At 35.2% G+C, this 22,067-nt stretch overlaps 1 protein-coding gene across 1 annotated transcript in view; it reads right to left on the bottom strand.

The window, feature by feature from the left end:
- mdga1 (MAM domain containing glycosylphosphatidylinositol anchor 1) overlaps positions 1 to 22,067 on the bottom strand; it is a 287,756-nt gene that overhangs the window by 82,314 nt on the left and 183,375 nt on the right. Inside the window, exon 5 of the mRNA XM_073834571.1 lies at positions 16,648 to 16,780. Coding sequence (XP_073690672.1) covers positions 16,648 to 16,780 — 133 coding nt within the window. The remainder of the gene's footprint in view (positions 1 to 16,647; positions 16,781 to 22,067) is intronic.

The raw sequence follows: 22,067 nt of genomic DNA, 5'->3' as shown, positions 1-22,067 counted from the left end.
CCTTTTTAAAATCAGGTCATTCTCAGCTTTTTGTCAGTGTGACAGCACACAAACAGAGGCCACTCCAACAATAGTTGATTGATATGAGTGCATTGTGTGACAAGAATGTCTCTGATTGAGCGATTGAGGTGTTCTGTTGTTGGATGTAATAATGAACATAGCAGTAGTCATTTACTTCTTATATCTGAGCCGCTGAATACGCAGAGGATAATGTTACTTTCGTTTTCAAAAAGGAAAGCGCCGATCCCGATCTACATATGCGTCTGGTTCGTGTAAATCATTCCTGATGCAGCTTCACCCACAGCAGAAGTGAGTATAAGGGGTTTTTATACATCTTTGCAAATGGCCTTTCTTAATAATGTGCTTGTTGCTAAACGCAGCTAAAGTAAACATTACGGCTCATAATCCCACATCAGAGAGGGGCGGGGCGAGCAGAGCTCATTTGAATTTAAAGGGACCATGCAATAAAATGAGTTGAGTTTTTGCAGAGCTGATTTTGACAAGGTAAAAGGGTGTTTTAGTACACTACTATTGAGAATTTTTAACCAAAGTATATTACAGACTTTTCATTAAGACCCTAAAGAATCCTATGAACTTGTGGAAAATGGGCATCCAATGACCCCTTTAATATAAATTCATCTCAAAAACAGAATAAAAATAGAAGAGATGTGTCTGGTAAGTCACAGATCTTTTACACAGTGCTATCTGAACTTTCACAGAATGTTTTTCTGTTCTGAGAAAGTTTTTCCTTCAAAGAACAAGATTGTACATCTTAATTTAATTGAGTCTGATTAATTATACTGGAATCAGATAAATAATTAAATTGCACACATCATCCTCTAACTGCTTTTGATTATTGGTTGTAAAAAAAAAGCAGTGGGTTTCCAGCCTTAAATGATGGTAATAGAGCAGCATGCAAAAAAATTAATTGAAATAATAGCACAGCAGTCTCAGTGAATGGCTGAAAGCACAGAAGGAAAGTGTAAAATGTGTAAAATGTTTTGATTAAAGATTACTTTTCATTTGATTACAGATTACTTCACAGATATAAGTAAGAACAAAGCAGAATATATTGCTGTATATATTGCTGTATTGAGGAATATCTTGTTACCTTCTACTTAGTGCTTCAACAGTATACTTGTCAAACTTTCCTTCAACTTACTGTATCAATTTGGTAAACCCAACTTTCTTTCAGACAGGCTGATAAAATAACTATGTGCTCTTTATCGGATTTTAAAAAGTAATAAGTAATGATTATTTTAAAGGCATAGCTCAAAAAACAAAGCAGACATATGAATCAGCGCCTGTGGTTTTCATATATCAGTCACTGAGTTTAGCCTAGAAAGATTGTATTAAAGGTTTTAGACGTGACAAACACGGCAAAACCTTCTCTTGTGAAGGATGTCACTTTTAGGATTGTTCATCCACCTCAGTGTCACATGTGCCAATCACAAGCGTCAATCACTGATGGCTCCACCACGGGAAAAAAAATCTAATGCAAAAGCACGGCAGATTAACGAGGCTATCGGAGCCTTGCTGCCGTGACAACACATGAAAAGTAATTAGTACTCAGCAATGTTAGACACGACAATAACATAATTAAAGCAATTTATCCTGTCTGATTTAATGATGCCTGTCTCAATTAGTGCTGTTAAATAAATCGTAACTGCATGGCAATGAGCCTACCTATATCTTTTTTTTTTTTGTCTGATAGATTTGTGTTTGTGTGTGTTTAGTTTGCCCTTTTATCAAAGTCAGAAAATGTTATGATTTTGTTTGTGTAAATATGCATCTGGATTTGTTGAGTTTCTCCTTTGTATAAATTTACTACTTAAGACTTCAAAAACAAAAAAAATTATAAAATAAAATAACATATCAAATTAAATTAATAACCAAAAAAAACATATAAAATAAAGATAGAAAGTAATTATAATAAAACAAAACAAATCTAAAATAAATAATAAAAAAATAATATAAAAGTAATAAAATAAAAAATACATATAAAACAAATAATAATAATATAAATAAATAAATAAATAAAATAAACATTCTCGAACACCAAATATTACACATGGCTTATCAGTTGAAATATGCTGAATAAATTAATAATAAAAATAAAATATAAAAAAAGTAAAATAAATATATCAAATAAAATTAAAATTAATAAAATAAATACATAAAATAAAATATAAAACACATGAAATTTAATTAAATTAATAATTAAATAATATAAAACATATGAAATTAAATCAAATTAATAATAAAATAAAATAAATATAAAATACAAATAAAATAAATAATAATAAAACAAAATACATACCAAATAAAACAACATAAAAAGTAATGAATTAAAATAAAATAAAAATATCAAATTAAATTAACAATAAAATTAATTAAAATAATAAAATTAATATAAAATAAAATATACTAAAATAAAATTAAAATAAACTTCCTCGACATCAAATATCTAACATGGCTCATCAGTTTAAATATGCTGAATTTATAATAAAATAAAATAAATAAAAAATTTAATTAAATTAAAATAATAAAATAAAATAAAATAATAAAATAAAACAAAATACATATCAAATAGAATAATATAAAAAGTAAATTAAAAAAATTTAATTAAATTAATAATAAAATAAAATAAATATAAAATAAAAAAGTAAAATAAAATAAACTTCCTTGACACCAAATATACAGTTTAAATATGCTGAATTAAAAAAGAGATTTAAGAGAAGGGAATATTTTCAGGGATTTTCTACAGAAAAAAAGCACTTGGGACTGTCACTGTATGGAAAATCCAAGGAGAAGAAAAAACATCCATGCAAGCAGTATGGAATGACATGAAGGTAAGAAAATTATGACAAAAATGTATCTTTGGGTAAACTGTCCCTTTAACAGGCAAATGTCCTCTCCCAAGGGGAAATGAGTGTGTACACCACACACACGCAGCCCATTCATCCTCATTACACCTGATGGTGTATTAGCGCTGTGTATTGATGGTAAGGGACGGCAGGTGTGTGTAGCGAGACACAGACTGATCAATAGCAGACACATCTCCTCTCAGACGGTCTCTTCTACGCATACGACGCGTTCAAATCTGCTTTGCTATAGAAAAGTCACAGCTGTGTTCTTGCATATGCATATGGAAAGAGATCAATGTTGCAAAAAAGGCAGGGGTCATCGTTTCTCACAGGATCAGACAGTGAGAAACTGTGTGATATTTTCAACAAGACTCTCTTTCTCCCCTCACACACAAAATGGACTAAAGGAGGAAATATGTGTGAGTGACCAGTGAAGCATTCATTGTGTGTGTGTGTGGAGGGCGAATCACCGGAGCAACAAGTATAGAGAGCTCGGACATCCGCCGTCTCTATTGCCGTGGGGACCAGGCTTGTGCAATTAAGCCCAGCCAATTACTGCCAGCTAATGGCTCAAAGAGGCAGAGACAGAGATACATTAACACAGCTAACCAACGCTTAACCAACCCTTTATTAGAGTCATCCTAACAGGGAGACAATGACCCCTGAAGCACTAGCACATGTTAAGCGGTGCACATTAACCCACACTGCATTAATTAACATGTATCCGGCGCCAGATATTCACCCCCGTAATCTGAGCTACAAACAAACCATTTGCGTTCAAACCCTCTAGATAAGAACAAAGAGAGCCTACGGAGATTACAAAAGCACTTCAGAGAAAACACACTGTAAAATAAACTCACAAAAGTGCCAGTCAGGGAAAAGTGTGTGTATGTGCAAACTGTAATTAACTGAGAGGAGGCTGTTTGAATTTAATGGACAAAAACTGTCCAAAATAATGAGCATTCGTTCAAATGAGGTTGTTTGAACAGTCCTACCAAAAAAATGAAATATGATCAAATCTTGGTACATTAAATGAAAGCATTAGTAGGGCCCTATGATTTCAGCGATGCAGAAAACGCAGACGGAATCCAGTCTTTAAAATGGAATTTACTGCAAAACGCAGAATGTAATGTAATTTTCAGATTTTTTAAATAAAAAAAATCAAAAGGAAGTCTGTACACTTAAATCATATTGTGATATGGACTAGTGTCTGTGAATATTAAGCTGTAAAAAAAACTATTTAAATATGAATCCTGTATGTTCTGCATATCTCTGTGTGAATGAATGGCGCAGACACTCGGTTTTGTTTACTACACACATACTGAAGCACACGTGATGCCCACAGTTTTCTTTTTTCAACCTCTGCCGCCTTATTATATATGACATGAACACATGAAATTCACCTCCAGCTGTCTCTTCATGAGCATTTTACTACTTAATAAAAAAAAAAAAAAAAAAAAAAACTATCATATTATATACACACACACACACACACACACACAGAAACTAAGGTAAATCATGGCAATCCGTCAAAATAAAAGTTTGGTTTAAGTTGAAGAAATTGTGACAAATATATTTCTATATAGTAGAATGTACAGCTCAACGATAATAATAATTATAAAACTATTATTAAAACATTTTTAAGGAATAATCACAATTTTTCTTCAATGTTTCAATTTTAACAGTAAATCTCTGTTGTGCAGCACTTCATTTGCCAAAATAAATTTTATTTTATTATAAATAATGTTTTATGCCAGGGTCCTAAATATGTATCTTTTGTTAAACTTTTAGCAATGCATTATTTAATTGTATAAATGTCATGATAACAATTAATTGATTAAAAAAATTTAAATGGAAAAGAACAGAATCCTGAAATATTACAATGGAAATAAACACAATTTGGGGAAAAAAATTAAATGGTTTTCATAGGGCAAATGGTTATTTGGTATATAAAATGATCTTTTCATTGAACTTTCATTATGAATAACTACAGTGAGGGAAAAAACAAAACGATCCCCTGCTGATTTTGTACGTTTGTCCACTGACAAAGAAATGATCAGTCTATAATTTTAATGGTAGGTTTAATTGAACCGTGAGTGACAGAATAACAACAAAAATCCAAAGAAACCATTTTAAAAAAGTTACAAATTGATTTGCTTTTTAAGGAGTGAAATAAGTATTTGACCCCTTAGTACTTTGTGGCAAAACCCTTGTTGGCAATCACAGAGGTCAGATGTTTCTTGTAGTTGGCCACCAAGTTTGCACACATCTCAGGAGGGATTGTGTCCCACTCCTCTTTGCAGATCCTTTTTCTAAGCCATTAAGGTTCCAAGGCTGATGTTTGGCAATTCAAACCTTCAGCTCCCTCCACAGATTTTCTATGGGATTAAGGCCTGGAGACTGGCTAAGCCACTGCAGGACCTTAATGTGCTGCTTCTTGAGCCACTCCTTTGTTGCCTTGGTCGTGTGTTTTGGGTCACTGTCATGCAGGAATATCCATCCATGACTCATTTTCAATGCCCTGGCTGAGGGAAGGAGGTTCTTACCCAAGATTTGACGGTTCATGGCCCCATCCATCGTCCCTTTGATGCGGTGCAGTTGTCCTGTCCCCTTAGCAGAAAAACACCCCCAAAGCATAATGTTTCCACCTCCATGTTTGACTGTGGGGATGGTGTTCTTGGGGTCAGAAGCAGCATTCATCCTCGTCTAAACACGGCGAATTATGTTGATGCCAAAGAGCTCGAATTTGGTCTCATCTGACCACAATACTTTCACCCACATCTCCTCTGAATCATTCAGATGTTCATTGGCAAACTTCAGACGGGCATGTGCTTTCTTGAGCAGGGGGACCTGGAGGATTTCAGTCCCTCACGTTGTAGTATGTTACCAATTGTTTTCTTGGTGACTATGGTCCCAGCTACCTTGAGATCATTGACAAGATCTTCCCGTGTAGTTCTGGGCTGATTCCTCACCGTTCTCATGATCATTGAAACTGCACAAGGTGAGATCTTGCATGGAACCCCAAACCCAAAGGGAGATTAACAGTTATGTTGTGTTTCTTCCATTTGCGATTGCAACTGTTGTCACCTTCTCACGAAGCTGCTTGGCGATGGTTTTGTAGCCCATTACACCCTTGTGTAAGTCTACAATCTTGTTCCTGACATCCTTGGACAGCTCTTTGGTCTTGGCCATGGTGGAGAGTTTGGAATCTGATTGATTGATTGCTTCTGTGGGCAGGTGTCTTTTATACAACCTCTCACTGTTAAAATAAACCTACCATTAAAATTATAGACTGATAATTTCTTTGTGAGTGGGCAAACTTACAAAATTAGCAGGGAATTAAATAGTTTTTCCCCTCACTGTATATCATGATATATCCAGTTGCTGTAATATAAAGCTGAGATTTATGGCTGACGTTCAGAGAACGAACAAAGATTTTCTTTTACATCAACCATCTGTGACACATTTCGTCAAATTCGTCTAGTGTCAATACAGTCGTGAGCAGCGCTCGATACACAAGCACAGACGAGACACGCAGTGTGTTCATACAGCAGAACTCTGAGCATGACTGGCATGAGGGAGGACGATTTAGTGTATCGCCTTTAACAGGTTGAATGAACTCCAATACAACATCAGGATTACGATACAAAAATCAATCTACTGGACACAACCTGTTCTTTGTGTGTATGTGTGTGTGAAAATCGAATCCTTGGAATCCACGGCATAAAGATAGCAGAAAAAATAATCTCTCCGGCCCTCTACCAATCACAAGCAAATATCACAAGCACATCCTGTCTGACTAAATGTGGATTATTAACTACTTCAAATCAGAAGCTAAATAAAAAGCAACTCTAGTCTTCTATGTGTGTTCGAGTGAAATACTATGGGATTACAACTCTGCCACAATTCTGCAAGCACGTGAATTGAGTTTTGTGAAGAAAATGTCTGTATCGCAAAGAAGAAATAATTTTGAGCGGACGAAAATCAATTTTGCATTTAAAATAAGTTTTTGGATGTGTGTAGATCTCTTTTGCCTGTGCAACGTTTCACTCACTTGCTCCCCTGATGCCTGCCCTCAGTGCTCTCTAAATGTTGATGGCTCGCTCGCTCAAAACAGCCCAGTATTACAATGTGCCATAATTCCAGCCAATCAGAGAGAAGGCTGCTGAATTCTGACAACCAGTCACAACATTCCCTGCATTACCAATGACAGCGAAATAAAAGAAAAAATACAATGCATGCATAATTATGCAAGTTGATATCCTGATCATATTCCAAACAACAAACTACTATAAGTATTGTATTTTAATCATTTATAAGTGATACAATTGTAATTGTAATATATAAAAGTGAATAAAATAGGCTAAAAATGAACTTTTAAAACTTACTGTACAAGAGGTCCTTCAAAAGTAATTCTAAACTTTAAAAAAAATCTATCTTTAAATATTTCACAACACTTCGGCATGCTATTCTTTATAAGTGGGGGTCATTTTTTAGTATTCTTTACTTAACCTAAGTCTCTGAGAACCTGACACATTGCTCTTCTGGAGACTCCTGGTAGGTTGCAGTTCTGGTGGTACTGGAAACAAAATCGTTGATGGTTTCACACCTAATTCTTCATGAACAATTATACATCACATATAAATGATCAAATACAATATTAATAGTTGTTATTAAGATTGATTTAATTTGCAATTGCTACAATATGCTTGGACAAAACATGATAATATCAACTTCCATAATAATATATTTGGCTCATTTTATCTGTAAAAATAAACCTATACATCACTTCAGAGCTCGCAAACTCGCTAGCCCGACGTCCCAGCGCTATTGTGTTTTCCAGTCGGGCTACCAAAATGTTTGACCGGACTGCCCGACGGGCTATTGTAAAGTAGAGGGCTCCTGCATGTCCTTAAAAACTCCTCAATTTAGTTGTATTAAATGTAAGGCCATAAGTTTTAAATTTGTTTAATAGTTTAAGAAAAGTCTTAACAGTGTTGTTTTTGACAACCATCTTAGACTTAGTCTTAGTTTTAGTCTTTTGGACTAAAATGCTTATTAGTTTTAGTCAAATTTTAGTCACTTCTATATGTGATAGTTTTAGTCCAATTTTAGTCGACGAAAAGTCAAAAAGGTTTTAGTCTAGTTTTAGTCAAAAAAAAAATGGGAAAAAGTAGTCTTTTAACAAATTAATGTAGGTCAGTAAGTATTTTGCTGTTTGGTAGTGTCACTTATAAGTTGTGAAAATAGCAGATCTATAGTTCAACACATTGTGAGCTTCCGGATCGACTATTTTCACCAATAATTACAATAATGAAGGAATGGTTTTAGACATAATAGACATATATTTGAAATACACCCATAGGTCCTCTCGCCGTTTGCGACCACCCTGTGTGCAAACTGCCGCCATCATGGTTAATCATCTGTCTGTCTGAGTGACAACAATGTGACGTGTTGAGCACGTTGTACGCTGCACGCCAGGTGGTGGGCGTAACCAAACAAGGATAGAATGCTAAAACGGCTTGCCATACTAGTATGGCAAAGAGTATTTAATGCCAAAATGGCTTGCCATAGCGGCAGATACTTTTTAGGTTTTAATTGGCATGCACAATAAGCAGAAATGTCATGCATTTTAAACGTCTGACGGACCACCCACTAACATTTTCGTCTATTCTCGTCTCGTCAACGAAAACTCACACACGTCTCGTCATGTTTTAGTCATCAAAGAGCCATTTTTATCTCGTCATTGTCTCGTTGTCGTCATGAAAAAAAGTGGCGTCAACAAAATGATTTCGTCATCGTCATCGTTGACGAAAACAACACTGAGTCTTAATTATAATTTTAAGAGTCTTGCAATTGGGGAGAGAAAGACGAGAATCGTGATAGGGCTGGATTAAACTTCAAAAGGCAATGAATATGCGCGTTGCACGTTTCAAAGTCAAAATGTGTCACAGTCTTTATATGAATATATCTGAAGGGAACTGTCTTCAGTTGGCATTTTAATTTCATGCCTGATAAAACTGCTGTGTTAATGCTGCTTTGTATACAGCCGTTACTAGGGAAACCTTAATATTTTAGCACTCCAAAACGCCACCTCGGTACAGAGAATTAATTTTTATTTCCAATACATTTTTCAGCTGTATAAATTGCAATTATTGTTTTTATGCAGCAAACACAGAGCTGTAAATGTAAAAGGTTAATGTGCCTTCTAAAAATCTAAACAATTAAGTAATATTTGTGTTTTAAATAAATATAATAAATGATATACTTGATTTATCCCTTTTAATGGTATAAAGGCTGAAATGTGATTATAAGATAATTTGTTTTTGTGTGAACCTTTATCTGAATTAATAATCATGTCATTTTATGGCTTAATATTCTACCGTACATTGTCCAACCCCACTCATACTGTGTTCATTTTACTTGTGCAGCTCTTAAAAAGGATCATAAATTGCCTTAAATTGGTATTTAAAAATTTTGCATACACACTAAAAGTGAAATAAAATTCCTTTCTTGATATTTGTTTATATCTGTGTATTGAAAACATTTTGGATTGACATTTAGACTCCTATTTGATTTTCTATATTTAAAAAAAAAAAAAAATTAAAAAGCTTTTTTATCTGGGTTAGTTAAATTAATTTTCAGGCTACCAAAACCTGAAGAGTACCTGCCCGAAGGTATTTTGAAATTTTGCGAGCCCTGCACTTATATATAATTGTTTAATATAATAAATACAATATAAATAGTAGTTATTAAGTTTGATGTCGTTTGGAATTGCTAAAATGTGCTTAGAAAAAATATGATCAGAATATCAATTTAATTGTAAAATAATAAAAATTAATAAATATCAAAATAATAATTATGCATGCACTGTATTTTACTCTTCCGCTGCCATTGATGATGCAGGGAATGTTGTGATTGGTTGTCAAGACAGCCAATCAGAATTCAGCAGCCTGGTCTCTGATTGGCTGGATAAACAAATAAACTACCGGTGCTTTTTCTGAGTTCTCAATGTCTCGTTTTAAATGTCAGGGCCCTTGGAAGTCTACCAATGAAGCGTGGAGCTACTTTGTGCCTCGTAAATGGCGTAAAACAGTGATTTATTTACATGGCTATTCCGATGCCCTGTTTACTTTCATTGACAACCTGTTGTGAGCATCGGCTAACTGACCCCAGATTTCGGACAGCTGGACACAAACCGAGATGAGATATGCAAGGTACGTTCACACTCGGTATCATGATTCAATACACTTCAGGTCAAAATCACACCGGAGTTCTCCTTTAATTATTTGGAAAATAATGTCAAAATGACATTTTGTCAGGTGACATGAGACACAGTGGATGGCAGCTTCTATTAATGGGATCAATATAAAACTATGCAATCTTTTAATATAATATAGTCAGATATCAGACAAAGTTAGCATTACTGTGAGTTATTTTGCTCTTCTATTTGTCTACTATTTATGTTAGGATGTCTTCATATAACACTTCCCCCTCCCAAAAATGTATTTTAGGTAGCGAGAAAACAAATTCCTTGTGGAAAACAGAATGACATCTTATTTACCGGCGACTAGCGACCAGTGTGAGCAGGGCTTATGAATGACTTCTGAAATATGTCTATGTAGACCCTCTCCAAATTTCTTCTGTTCATTTACTTTGATCCTCCTAACGCATTTAAACTGACAGGTCATCATATGCTACCGTAGTGGGATTCAGCCAAGAGGAAAATATGAAAATGTTAAAAGAGTGAAAAAAACATTTGAAAGAGAAAGAAAAAAAAACATTCCACTAGGTTCACTCTCTTCTCTGAATAATGACAATCCCTCTCTCTTCCTGATCTTCAACAGCTCTCTCAAACACAGCCACACAATTATCCAATTACAGCTTCATTTGAGCGCGAGTGTGATGGGATTGAGTTACATCAGTTGTTTCCTCTTCAGTGATCTGTATGGTGCCTGTATGTCTATGAAGGATGAAATACATAAACATATAATTAAACACAAAATACTGACGTATTAACAAAAGTATGCATACTTTTTATCTTTTCTGATAGACACGTTTTTTTTTAAATGTATTCAGTGATTAAATTGCCTTTGATTTAAATGAATATGGCATACGATACATTTTTTATACTAGTGAACCAAGTGCAAACACTCTTTTCGAGTCTCCTCGGATTTCTATTAAAGTAACAACTCAGTTGAAACTGTGTTGCAGTGATTTTACCACAGCTGAGGTGAGGCAAAATATTAATTAATCATGACATGGAATCCCAAAGTAGTACTCGCACTATTGCCGAACTATGCAAAGTTTGTAGAGTTTGCAAACTTACTATGTACATGGAATAATGATGGCCTACTACATTTGCTAAATGTGATGTATTTTTCCAGTATGACGAATGAACTGGAAGAAGCATCAGTGATTTTGTACGTCTCATTAAATAATACGCTATATCTTAAAACATTTTATACAAAACTGGTTTAAAAAGGAAGAAAACGTTAAATATGTCTACAGCTATATATCAATTCACTCGATACTTCTACTACTTTAACATGCTTCTGAAACATGAACTATCAAGGCAAAAAAGAAAAATATAACAAGAATGTAACGTATTTTGTACTTATTCCATATAAATAACACAACATTTCTTAATGTATCTTTCATTACAATAAAATTTTAAGTATATCTTAGAGAGATAACTGTTGTCAGTCATGTTAAATTAATGTTGTTATAAATAAATACCAGAATGACTTACACTGCCATTCAAAAGATATTTAAAAAAAAAAATGATTTGAAGAGTTTTTGAAAGTCTCTTATGCACAATGAGGCTGCATTTATTTGAAAGTAACAATACAATAAAAACAGTAATATTGTGAAATATTAAATATTAAATCTGTTTTCTATTGTAATATATGTGACCCTGGACCACAAAACCAGTCTTAAGTCGCTGGGGTATATTTGTAGCAATAGCCAAAAATACATTGTATGGGTCAAAATTATTGATTTTTCTTTTATGTCAAAAATCATTAGGAAATTAAGTAAAGATCATGTTCCATGAAGATTTTTTGTAAAATTCCTACTGCACCCTTAGATTCCAGATATTCCAATAGATGTATCTCGGCCAAATATTGTCCTATCCTAACAAACCATATATCAATAGAAAGCTTATTTATTGAGCTTTCATATGATGTATATATCTCAGTTTTGTAAAATTTTACCTTATGACTGGTTTTGTGGTCCAGGGTCACATATTATAAAATGTAATTTATTCCTGTGACGCAAAGCTGAATTTTCAGCATAATTACTCCAGTCTTCAGTGTCACATGATCCTTCAGAAATCATTCTAATATGCTGATTTGCTGCTCAAGAAACTATTATTATCAGTCTTGAAAACAGTTGTGCTGATGAATATTTATCAATATTTTCTTTGATGAATAGAAACAGAATTTATTTGAAATGAAAATCTTTTGTAACAACAGAATGTCACTAGCTGCGTTTCCATTATCCCTTAAATTGCGCAAAATGAAATGAAAACGCGTCAACTGCGCAAAAACTCCCATATATCGCAAAAAATGAAGTGGTTTTCAGGCAATTGGAAATAAGAATTAGGGATGCACCGATCATGATTTTTCATGGCCGATTCCGATACCGATTTTTTACAAGCAAGCTGGCCGATTCCGATACCGATTTCCGATTTTTTCAAAAACAAGAAGTTATGCAAGTAAACAACATAAACAACATGTTTATTTTGTATTTAACAGGCCAAACTGGCTTTGGCTATTGAATCAATAGCATCTGACATCTGAAATTAAATAATAAATAAAAAATATGAAATTAAATACAGTTTAATAAGTAAAACATGCTTTTAGTAAAGTAAAACAGCAAGCCAACAGGCATTTTAATGTAAAATAATAATAATCATTCTTAACAGAACAGACTTTTATTTTTGGCTTTTCAAAAATAAAGTAATGCTTGTTTTTGTTTTTTGTTTTTTACAAAAATAAGCATCTCAGCTTTGTCACAAGTGAGTCTGTTTATTTTTTCATCTGTCACGTGAGAAGCTGAGCTGAACAAACGTTCGCTGTCTGCGCTTGTGCAGGGCGAGGACAGGTACGCTAGCGCAACTTCAGCGAGCACAGAAAAGCGGCTGTCCTTTGCAGACATTGCAGATTGCAATCTTCACGTCCTGCTCACAGATTTCAAAAAACCTCCACACAAGTGACATGTTTCTGAATTAATCGAATGCCGCGGCCCGCGTACACACTTCCGGAAAAAAAACGGCCGGGATAAAAACGAAAACCGGTTTCGATTTATGGCCGGTCAACCGGTGCATCCCTAATAAGAATATTTTGCAAAACAGCAATGGAAACGTTTTTTTCCGCATTTACAGGTCATATTCGATTCAATAAAGCCAAAATCCCACAAAAATCCATTGCCATGACTTATCCAGGGAGGAAAAAATATGTTTTAGTCGCATAACATCGGTTAATTTTTAATCGACATTTATAAAATATCACCAAAGTTTTGCACAAATCTGCAATGGAAACGCGCCTACTGTCACTTTTGATTTTCTTACTAACTTTTGAATGGTAGTGTATAAGAGTTAAACCAGATTTATGAAAAAAAGATCAAAATGCTTTTAAAAACCCATCCACCATAGTGGACAGAGGGTTAAAGCAGGTCTTCAGAGGTTCCCTCTGATCTGAGCTCTGACCTTCACACGAGCGGACGCTGACCAGCTAGGTTTGGAGTTACACATCACGATCGACCCGTAATTTAAAACAGCGCATCGAATCCTGTGCACAGACGCAGTCTCCTTCATTCTACCCTCTAAAGAGACCAACTTCTCAAACTTCGGCGCAGCATCCGACGCATGTTTCTCCTGCTCCCTCCAATTTCATCTCGCCCCCTTCCTGCTCGTCAGTTCAGAGGAAAGAAAATGAAAATCAACAGAAAAACAAATCAGTGTTTTGTTCTTTCGGCGACGAGCTGCGTGTACGCGAGCCGCGCGCTCCTGCCACGCGGAAAACAAATTCCAATTTGCAGCAGTGTTGTTTCTCCACAGGGCAGGACACCGATGGGGCGCCGCGGAGCACGCGTATGTGTGTGTGTATTTGTGCGAGAGGTACAGACTTTTGATATTGTCACTCCAGACTCACTCATCTCTATTGACTATTTCACAGCAGAAAGAGGAGAATCAACAGCCTTTCAAACTCATCACAAGAGAGGGAGAACGAGAATCGAGGGAAATAAAGACACACACAGAGGGGGGGGGGGGATTTTTGGGCTACTTTTAGATTTTCTCGGCAAGCTTTGAACTCGTTTCGCGAGCATGAATTCTTAATGCTGCTAATTTGAACACGAACAAACATGTTTTTTACATGACTAATTCATAAAGGGTTTCTCTGGGTATTGTAGTCACATTTTTTGTTGTTCTAGCAAAGATCTCTCTTTTCATTTGCCAGTCACGGGCGTATTTTTGCTTTTGCGGTGAATTCGATTCATTATGGATTGCACAAACAATTTATTTTGATGATGAAAAACGTTGGTTAACAGAGAAGGATCTTTCATATGCTTTCAGTGTGACTCGCTCTAAGAAACCTTTTGAAAGCATGTGAAAAAAACTATCGGGGTTAGTTGTCACAAAGATTTTTTTTTTGTATATACTTACTATTTATAATTAATAATTAGCTGATGATTTACTCACCCCCATGTCATCCAAGATGTTTGTCTTTCTTTCTTCAGTCGCAAAGAAAATTAGTTTTTTGAGGAAAACATTGCAGGATTTTTCTCTATATAGTGGACTTCAATGGTGGCCAATGGGTTGAAGGTCCAAATTGCAGTTTCAATGCAGCTTCAAAGAGTTCTACACTATCCCAGCCAAGGAATAAGGGTCTTATTATTATGTAATGATGTTGAAAAAGTCACTTGTGATGTAGGTGGAAGTACCAACCCAGTGTTTACAAAGCAAACATGCAAAGAAAATCAAATGCCCTTTACAAAAATTGCATTGCAGAGCTAGTGCAAGTCGAGCATTTGTGCTTGAAAAGTATATGCATTTAATTTATTTATTTATTTTTTTAAATAACTGATCATTTCACTAGATATAACCCTTACTCCTTGGCTGGGATTGTGTAGAGCTCATTGAAGCTGCATTGAAACGGCAAATTGGACCTTCAAACCATTGGCTCCCATTGAAGTCCACTGTATGGAGAAAAATCCTGGAATGTTTTCCTCAAAAACCTTATTTTTTCCGACTAAAGAAAGAAAGACATGAACATGTTGAATGACATGGGGGTGACTAAATTATCGTGATTTTTTTATTCTGGAAGTGAACTTATCTTTTAATACTTTTATTCAGCAAGGATGCATTAAATTGATCAAAAGTGACAGAAAGAAACCATTAACAGTTTATAAATAATCATGTACTGATACATAAATTAAGTACTACTTGAATATGAACTGATGATGAGTTAAGGCATGTACTAATCAAGAACTGACCTTCACTATGACATGATTCATATACTGTAAATTCATGTGTGAAAAACATGTATGTTAATTAATATTTTTAACTTATAGACATGTAGTTAAGGTGGTCATTATTCACACATAAATTCATATGACTCATGTCGTAGTGAAGGTCTATTCTTAAACATTAATAATACACTGATATTGCAAAGTTTTACCAAAACATTTATGATATTAATTTAAATGTATATACGTTTTATATAAAAAATTCAAAAAAAAAAAAATTCTAAATCCTTCTAAATTATTAAAGTCTTCTAAATTCTAAAAAATCTAAAAATTATTATTTTCTATTTTTCAAAAACCCTGAACAAAACATATCAGTTTCACACAAACAAATATGAAGCTGCACAACTGTTTTCAACACTGATAAAAAAAAAGAAATGTTTCTTAAGCAGCAAATCAGTATATTAGAATGATTTCTGAAGGATCATGTGAAACTGAAGACTGGAGTAATGATGTTAAAAAAATATAAGAAATATTATTTTTCAGAAAATGTGACCCTTATGAGTGGTTCTGTGGTCCAGGGTCACATATTTATATAAACATTTATTTTGAACTTTTTCTAATTCAAACTCCAATATTGCTCTTCCCCCAATTTTAATTCAAAGTGTAATAGACAGGAGACAGAAAAATGATAGGGAGAAGAAGAAGGGATGAAATCAGGATAAAATGTAAACTCACATTCCCCCATATGGTCACACCACTAGGCCACAGCTCTAACAAATCTATTCCAACAAGGGAAATCTCACATCCTGTCAGTCTGCTGATTTCAGGAAAGCACAGGACAGCACAATGACAGTGACGTCTGCCTTCAGAACAGAGACAGACCTGAGACACAAACCAGTGCAGAGACCAACATGATCAAAGACACACGTGAGTGCTCCTGTGTTATTCTGGGCTGAACATCTCCACAGCTCTGACAGATAGTGAACGAGAGAACGCAGAAGAGAAAGAACGCATGATTAAAAGAGGAAAAAGTGAAGATGTAATCAAAGAAAGGTGAATTAAACCTGACAGGTCAACATATAACCAAGGGAAAAGGAACGTTTGCAGAGGAAAAAAAATAAAAAGATGTGAAGGCGAAAAGACATTTTCTCCTACAGTTTCTGTAGGTGAAAGGCACCAAGAAATTCTATTTGCAATTCATTTTTTGCAGTAAAGACTAATGCAGGTTCACGAAATTCATTTGCAAAACTCACTACAGCTGCTGTATAAAGAGGGAAAGAGAGCGAATGTGAACATTATGTGAACTTACTGGTGGTGTTGGTAAGGCGAAAGGTGACGGAGCTGTCTGAAATATCACACACGTTCCGGACGGACACCTGACAGGTGTAATTAGCAAAGTCCTGTGGACGGAGGTTTTTCAGTTTCAGCACCTTTGTCTCACCCTGCAAACACACAAACATTCACATGGTAAAAATACAGCACACAAAAACATTTTTTTCTGTTAGTTAAAACATGCATTTACACATAATGACAACAAAATGTTTTGTAGGATGTGTGTAGGTCATCCTTTGGAAACAGTGCCATTTGCGCTTGTAGAATCGTTCTTTTTGCATAATTTGACTACTGTCGAGTAATTCATATTTAAAATATGAAATCACATTTTCCCACCTGGGGTATCACAGAGACAATACTGCAATACTACAAAAAACACTTTTTTAAAGATTGCAATATAAAGTAGCCCACTTCAACTGAAAACAACTGACGTGCACAGTTCAGGTGAATGATAAACAGGGCTCTCAAGTTTTGGAAAAAGTTTGGAGTGAGATTTTATCTGTTAGGGGAGGAGCCACTCAAATATTTGCAGCAGCGGCCCCTCGGCCCCACGCAATTCTCTCCAGTTTTTGGTAAAAGTTCAACTATCATAAGCACAAAATAAAAAATATAACAACTGGTAGATCTGATAAGTCAAATTCATAAAAATAAAATGTTTTAAATATTTCAAAAATGCATATGTATCAAAAGTAAAAAAATAAATTTGGCCCAAACGAGCAAACTAAACAGCAGTGCTCAATGCACATACTGTAAACATACTGGAGGATTGCAGAACTTGCTCATAGCATGTATGTCAATCTGTGTGTGTGTGTTTGTGAAAGAGAGAGGGTACATATTTCAGCTTACTAAAGTCATTTTGTATTTCAAGTGTTTATTGCACACTTTGATGCCTTGATGACAGTAGTAGGGGCTTGAACTTAGCTAGAGTAATTAGTTACATGTAATTGAATTATGTAATTTAATTAAAAACGACATTTAACTAATCTGTTACAGTTACTCTGAAATAACAAATATAGTTAAATTACAGTTACTTTTAAAAATGTTTACAATTACAAAGTGGGTTACATGTAAATATTTTGATTGATTTATTTCCCAAATCGCATTGACTGCTTTAAAATAAGAGACACCAATGTTTCAGGAGTTAAATAGAGGTGCTAAAGATTTTGTGGTGGCTGTGCTTTAAAATTAAATTATTATAATCTTAATTCGAGTAATGAAGGATTTTGTAAAATTGACAGTAATTAGTGTTGAGTGCTACTGTAAGGTAAACCTGCCTGCTTAAAAAGTTTTTAAAAGGATTAACAGTTGAAAACATTCCTTGGAAATTTAGTAATCAAATGTAATGTTACATTACCTCTAAAGCAATTGAAATAGTTACACTACTTTTAAATTACGTTTTAAATAGGGAAATTTAATCTGTAGCCTATTACAGCCTATTTCCAAAATAACCTTCCCAACAATGTTGATACATTTGTGTTTTGAAATATATAAAACAATCTATTTTATTTGGATGAATTTGTCTGTCTTTTTTAGCAGATTTACCAATTATCTTGTCTTTTCCTTAATTTCAGGCCCACAATTAGTTAAAGCTGTTGAAGAACTAATAGTTTTGCTCAAATTTGGCTATAATCCTCAACATCAGTTCTCACTATCTTTGATCACAGGCAAGTGATTTTGTCTACGTTGCCTAGTGACGAACGTGATTGTAGCGCGATCACGTAATATACCGGAAAAAAGCAAATTCAAATTTTTTGGCTGGTAGGTGCCATTTAACTCTCAAGACAGCTATGAGCTTGGCAGAGTACTTCTCTCTGCAAAGCCTGCACCTCGTCCATTAACTCCATATAGCGGGACAAGTTATCCCTTACTTTTCAGCGTGAGAAATACAAGGTGTGGCGTGAGAGCGCGTGAACTGGTTGAAATGCGTGTCTCACGGTGAATGCGTGAGACTTGAGAGCCCTGGATAAAGTTAACAAACTCTATGTTGTTATGCTGTTTTGTGTTCATCTGCTTCTCCCATTTGCTCTTTTTACATTGACTATCACTCTATATAGACTAATACAACCAGATACAACAATTATTTCTCAAACATTAAAATATATACTGATGAATGTAACATTCACTATTTCACTTCAATGGTATGAAACTGGCAACTTTCAACTAATTTCCATTTAAGTCCATTAAATTGGCTATATTACTCTCTCCTCTCTCCTCTCCACCTGTAGCTGGTGTGTGGTGAGCGCACTGGCGCCGTTGTACTGTGGCTGCCGACGCATCATCCAAGTGGATGCTGCACACTGGTGGTGGTTGAGGAGAGATCCCCCATATGATTGTAAAGCGCTTTGGGTGTACGGAAATACACATGAAAGCGCTATACAAAATGCATCATTCATTCATTCATTCAAGTCACGGAATGAATTGCAGTGGTCAAAGTCTTTAAAATATGATGAATTAAGCTACAAACTCGATCGTAATGTACGATGTTTCCATTTAACATGCATTTGAAGGTGCAGCTCGTCATTTCAATGGAGTGTTTTCGCTAGTTAGCAGTAAACCGGTGAACGTTAGCTCACCTGAATATGTTCGTAGATTTGCGTTGGATGTTATCCTCGGAATTGAAATGTGGATATTTGATTTGTAAACATCATAGTTGTTTTGTTTATTTCAGGTTATGTCATAAAACTAGCGGGCTAAGCTAGTAATAATACTGACATTGTTATGTAAACATGGCTAACTACTGCTAACGACGCGAAGAGCGTAGGAAACCATTCAACACAAACTGATTCAATTGAGTGAGTTATTTACCCTGGAACCGCTCCGAATGATTCAAACTCGTGACTTCGATGATTCAGTTCAAGCAATTCACTAGCAGGAACAGATTAAAAGAAGTATTTACCTTCGAATTTCGACATCGCTTGTAATCATTTTAACAACCACATATAGCGATGGGTGAAAACAAAGTCGGTAAAATTAGCTTTTTGAAACTCTGAATCAGTTAAACCACGGCATCGCAAAATGATTCACTGTTTCGAAGTGCTCTAATCGGATCGCATATCGTGAATAATTTGATTTAGATCGAAACTTCAAAACGGGTTTGTGCTCCGAAGTCATGGGCTGTATTCGAAATCGCCCCCTATACCACTATTTGAGGGGACAGCCATTTTAAGTGGTGTTTGAAACCATAGTGGACGTTCTCGAGTGAACTCATTCAGTCCCACAATGCACCGCAAAAACGAGAGAACGATCGTGCGCCGATTGAATTTCCGCGTCTCGCCAAAAGATGGCGCCCGCAGCTGAATCATCCATCTGTTCATTTTACAACGCGCTCATCCACCGCATAATACAGCATACAACACAGGTACAAATTTGTTGTAAATTGATTATTAAATTGTTTATTTAGGGTTTATACGTAATTGTGACAGAGTTCAAGATAAAACCTTTAATCCTACTACTCCTCATGTTTTTTTTTTGTTTGTTTTTTTTTCTCCACTGCTAAAGAAACCTCTTCAAAGCCTCTTAAAAGTCCTCGTCCGTACTCTAAACAATTTTGGACCTTAAGATCTCTTTTAGGGTCAAGATGCTTTCTGAATTACTTTTTTTCTTTACTATGATCTTTTCTTTAATTTTAAGAGGAAACATCCACATTTCTAAGAATTTTCTTAGAAATTTTCACTGGAAGCAACTCTTTGCATTAAGGTTTTTACAAATATGGGCCCTGAACTTTGGAGCACGGGTCGTGAATCATTTGATTCAGATCGGAACTTCAGTTCGGGTTTGTGAACCGTTCTAAGTCCCGATCTGAAATTTGTTCGCGAATCATTATTCAGATCAGGGCGCAGATTACGTATCATTTGATTTTCGGAACTTTGAGCGGGTTTGATTCTTTTGATTCAGAACGGGACTAGTAGCGGGTTCACGAATCATTTCGCAAATTGAACGATTCTCGATACGCGCCCCGAAGTCCCGATTCGAAATGATGATTCCTGAATCATTTGATTCAGATCTTCAGAACGATCTTTTCTGATTTCTGTTTTTTGAATTATTAAACAGAACAAAACATCAACCCATTAAGGCAGTTCAGTTATGATTTTACAATGGTTTTATTACAGTAAAAGTGTAGTAACCCTGTGTTGTTTTTTTTGTTTGTTTTGTATAGCCACAGTTTTACGGATGGATTTAGCTGGTCAACCAGGCTGGTTTTAGCTGGTCAGCAGGCTGGTTTTAGATGGGTGTTGGCTACTTTCCCAGCCTGGCCAGGCTGGTCAGGTTGGGGGACCAGCTAAAACCAGCTACTTCCATCTTAAACCAGCCTAGGCTGGTTTTAGTTGTATTTTTTTCAGCAGTTATGCTTAGTGTAGCAAAACCAAGGTTAATTTGTTATTACCATTATTTGACTATTTTAACCATACATGTTTGTTTGTTTGTTTTTTCACCTAAGGAGTACACATAGGATGAATATAGAGATGCAGTTTCCACTGCATTAGGATTATCAGAACTTTGGACAGTTCCAATATCCTTGTGTAGATCAACTTTGAATAAAGAAAAGAGAGGTTTAAAGCAGATTTTTGTTTATGCATGTGCAGCATGTGAAATGTAGCTAGCAGGAACATTTTCTTATATTCTCATTCAAGTAGTCAAACAAAGAAAACATCTTTAAAACATGAAGAAAAGTCACCTAGAAATGAAATAAGGAACATTAAAAAAAAATAAAAAATAAGACCAAAATCTCTCAGTGTGGGTACATTGCCAAACAAGTGAATGACATCTTCATTAGAAAAGTGACAAAAACAGCAACTCACTTCAGTGTCTGACTTATATTATATTTACATCCATAAGCTTTTTGTGAAATTCTGAGTAACTCCTTAATCTGTTGTTTGACCTCTTCATATTTAAAGGAACCGTATGTAGGATTGTGGCCAAAACTGGTACTGCAATCACTTTCAAAATACTGTAGAACGGTGTATCCCCTCCCGCTCCCCCCAGATCCAGGTTGCCAGCAGGAACGTAGGCTGCTACAAGGAGCTTCCAATGGCAAGTGACGAGTCCTACACAGTAATTTTTATTTTCTTCTGTTACTTATGTTTATGCTTCACGAGAGATGTTTTGCAAAGTAATTATGTATCTTCAAATTCTTCTCCATTTTCAGCCGTCTCCATCTTTCAAAGGCATCTCCTATACAAATCCTTGTTTTATTTTGGACTTTGTCACGTATTTCGGATTCATAACGAGGTCTTTTAGGTTTCGTAACGTTATACATGTTTTATCCGACACGTTCGTAGCTGCAGCTTTAACTAGAGCAGATCTGGCAACCCGGATGATGAAACTCTACAGACTTTGTGATTAGTCGATAGCTGGAGGGTGGAGCCTCAGACCAAAACACAAAATGACGACAATAAC

Source organism: Garra rufa, chromosome 2 (genome assembly GCF_049309525.1).
Source record: "Garra rufa chromosome 2, GarRuf1.0, whole genome shotgun sequence".
NCBI classification, from domain to species: Eukaryota; Metazoa; Chordata; class Actinopteri; order Cypriniformes; family Cyprinidae; genus Garra; species Garra rufa.
The sequence above is the reverse complement of the archived record's forward strand: the minus strand, read 5'-3'. Positions and strand labels throughout refer to the sequence as shown.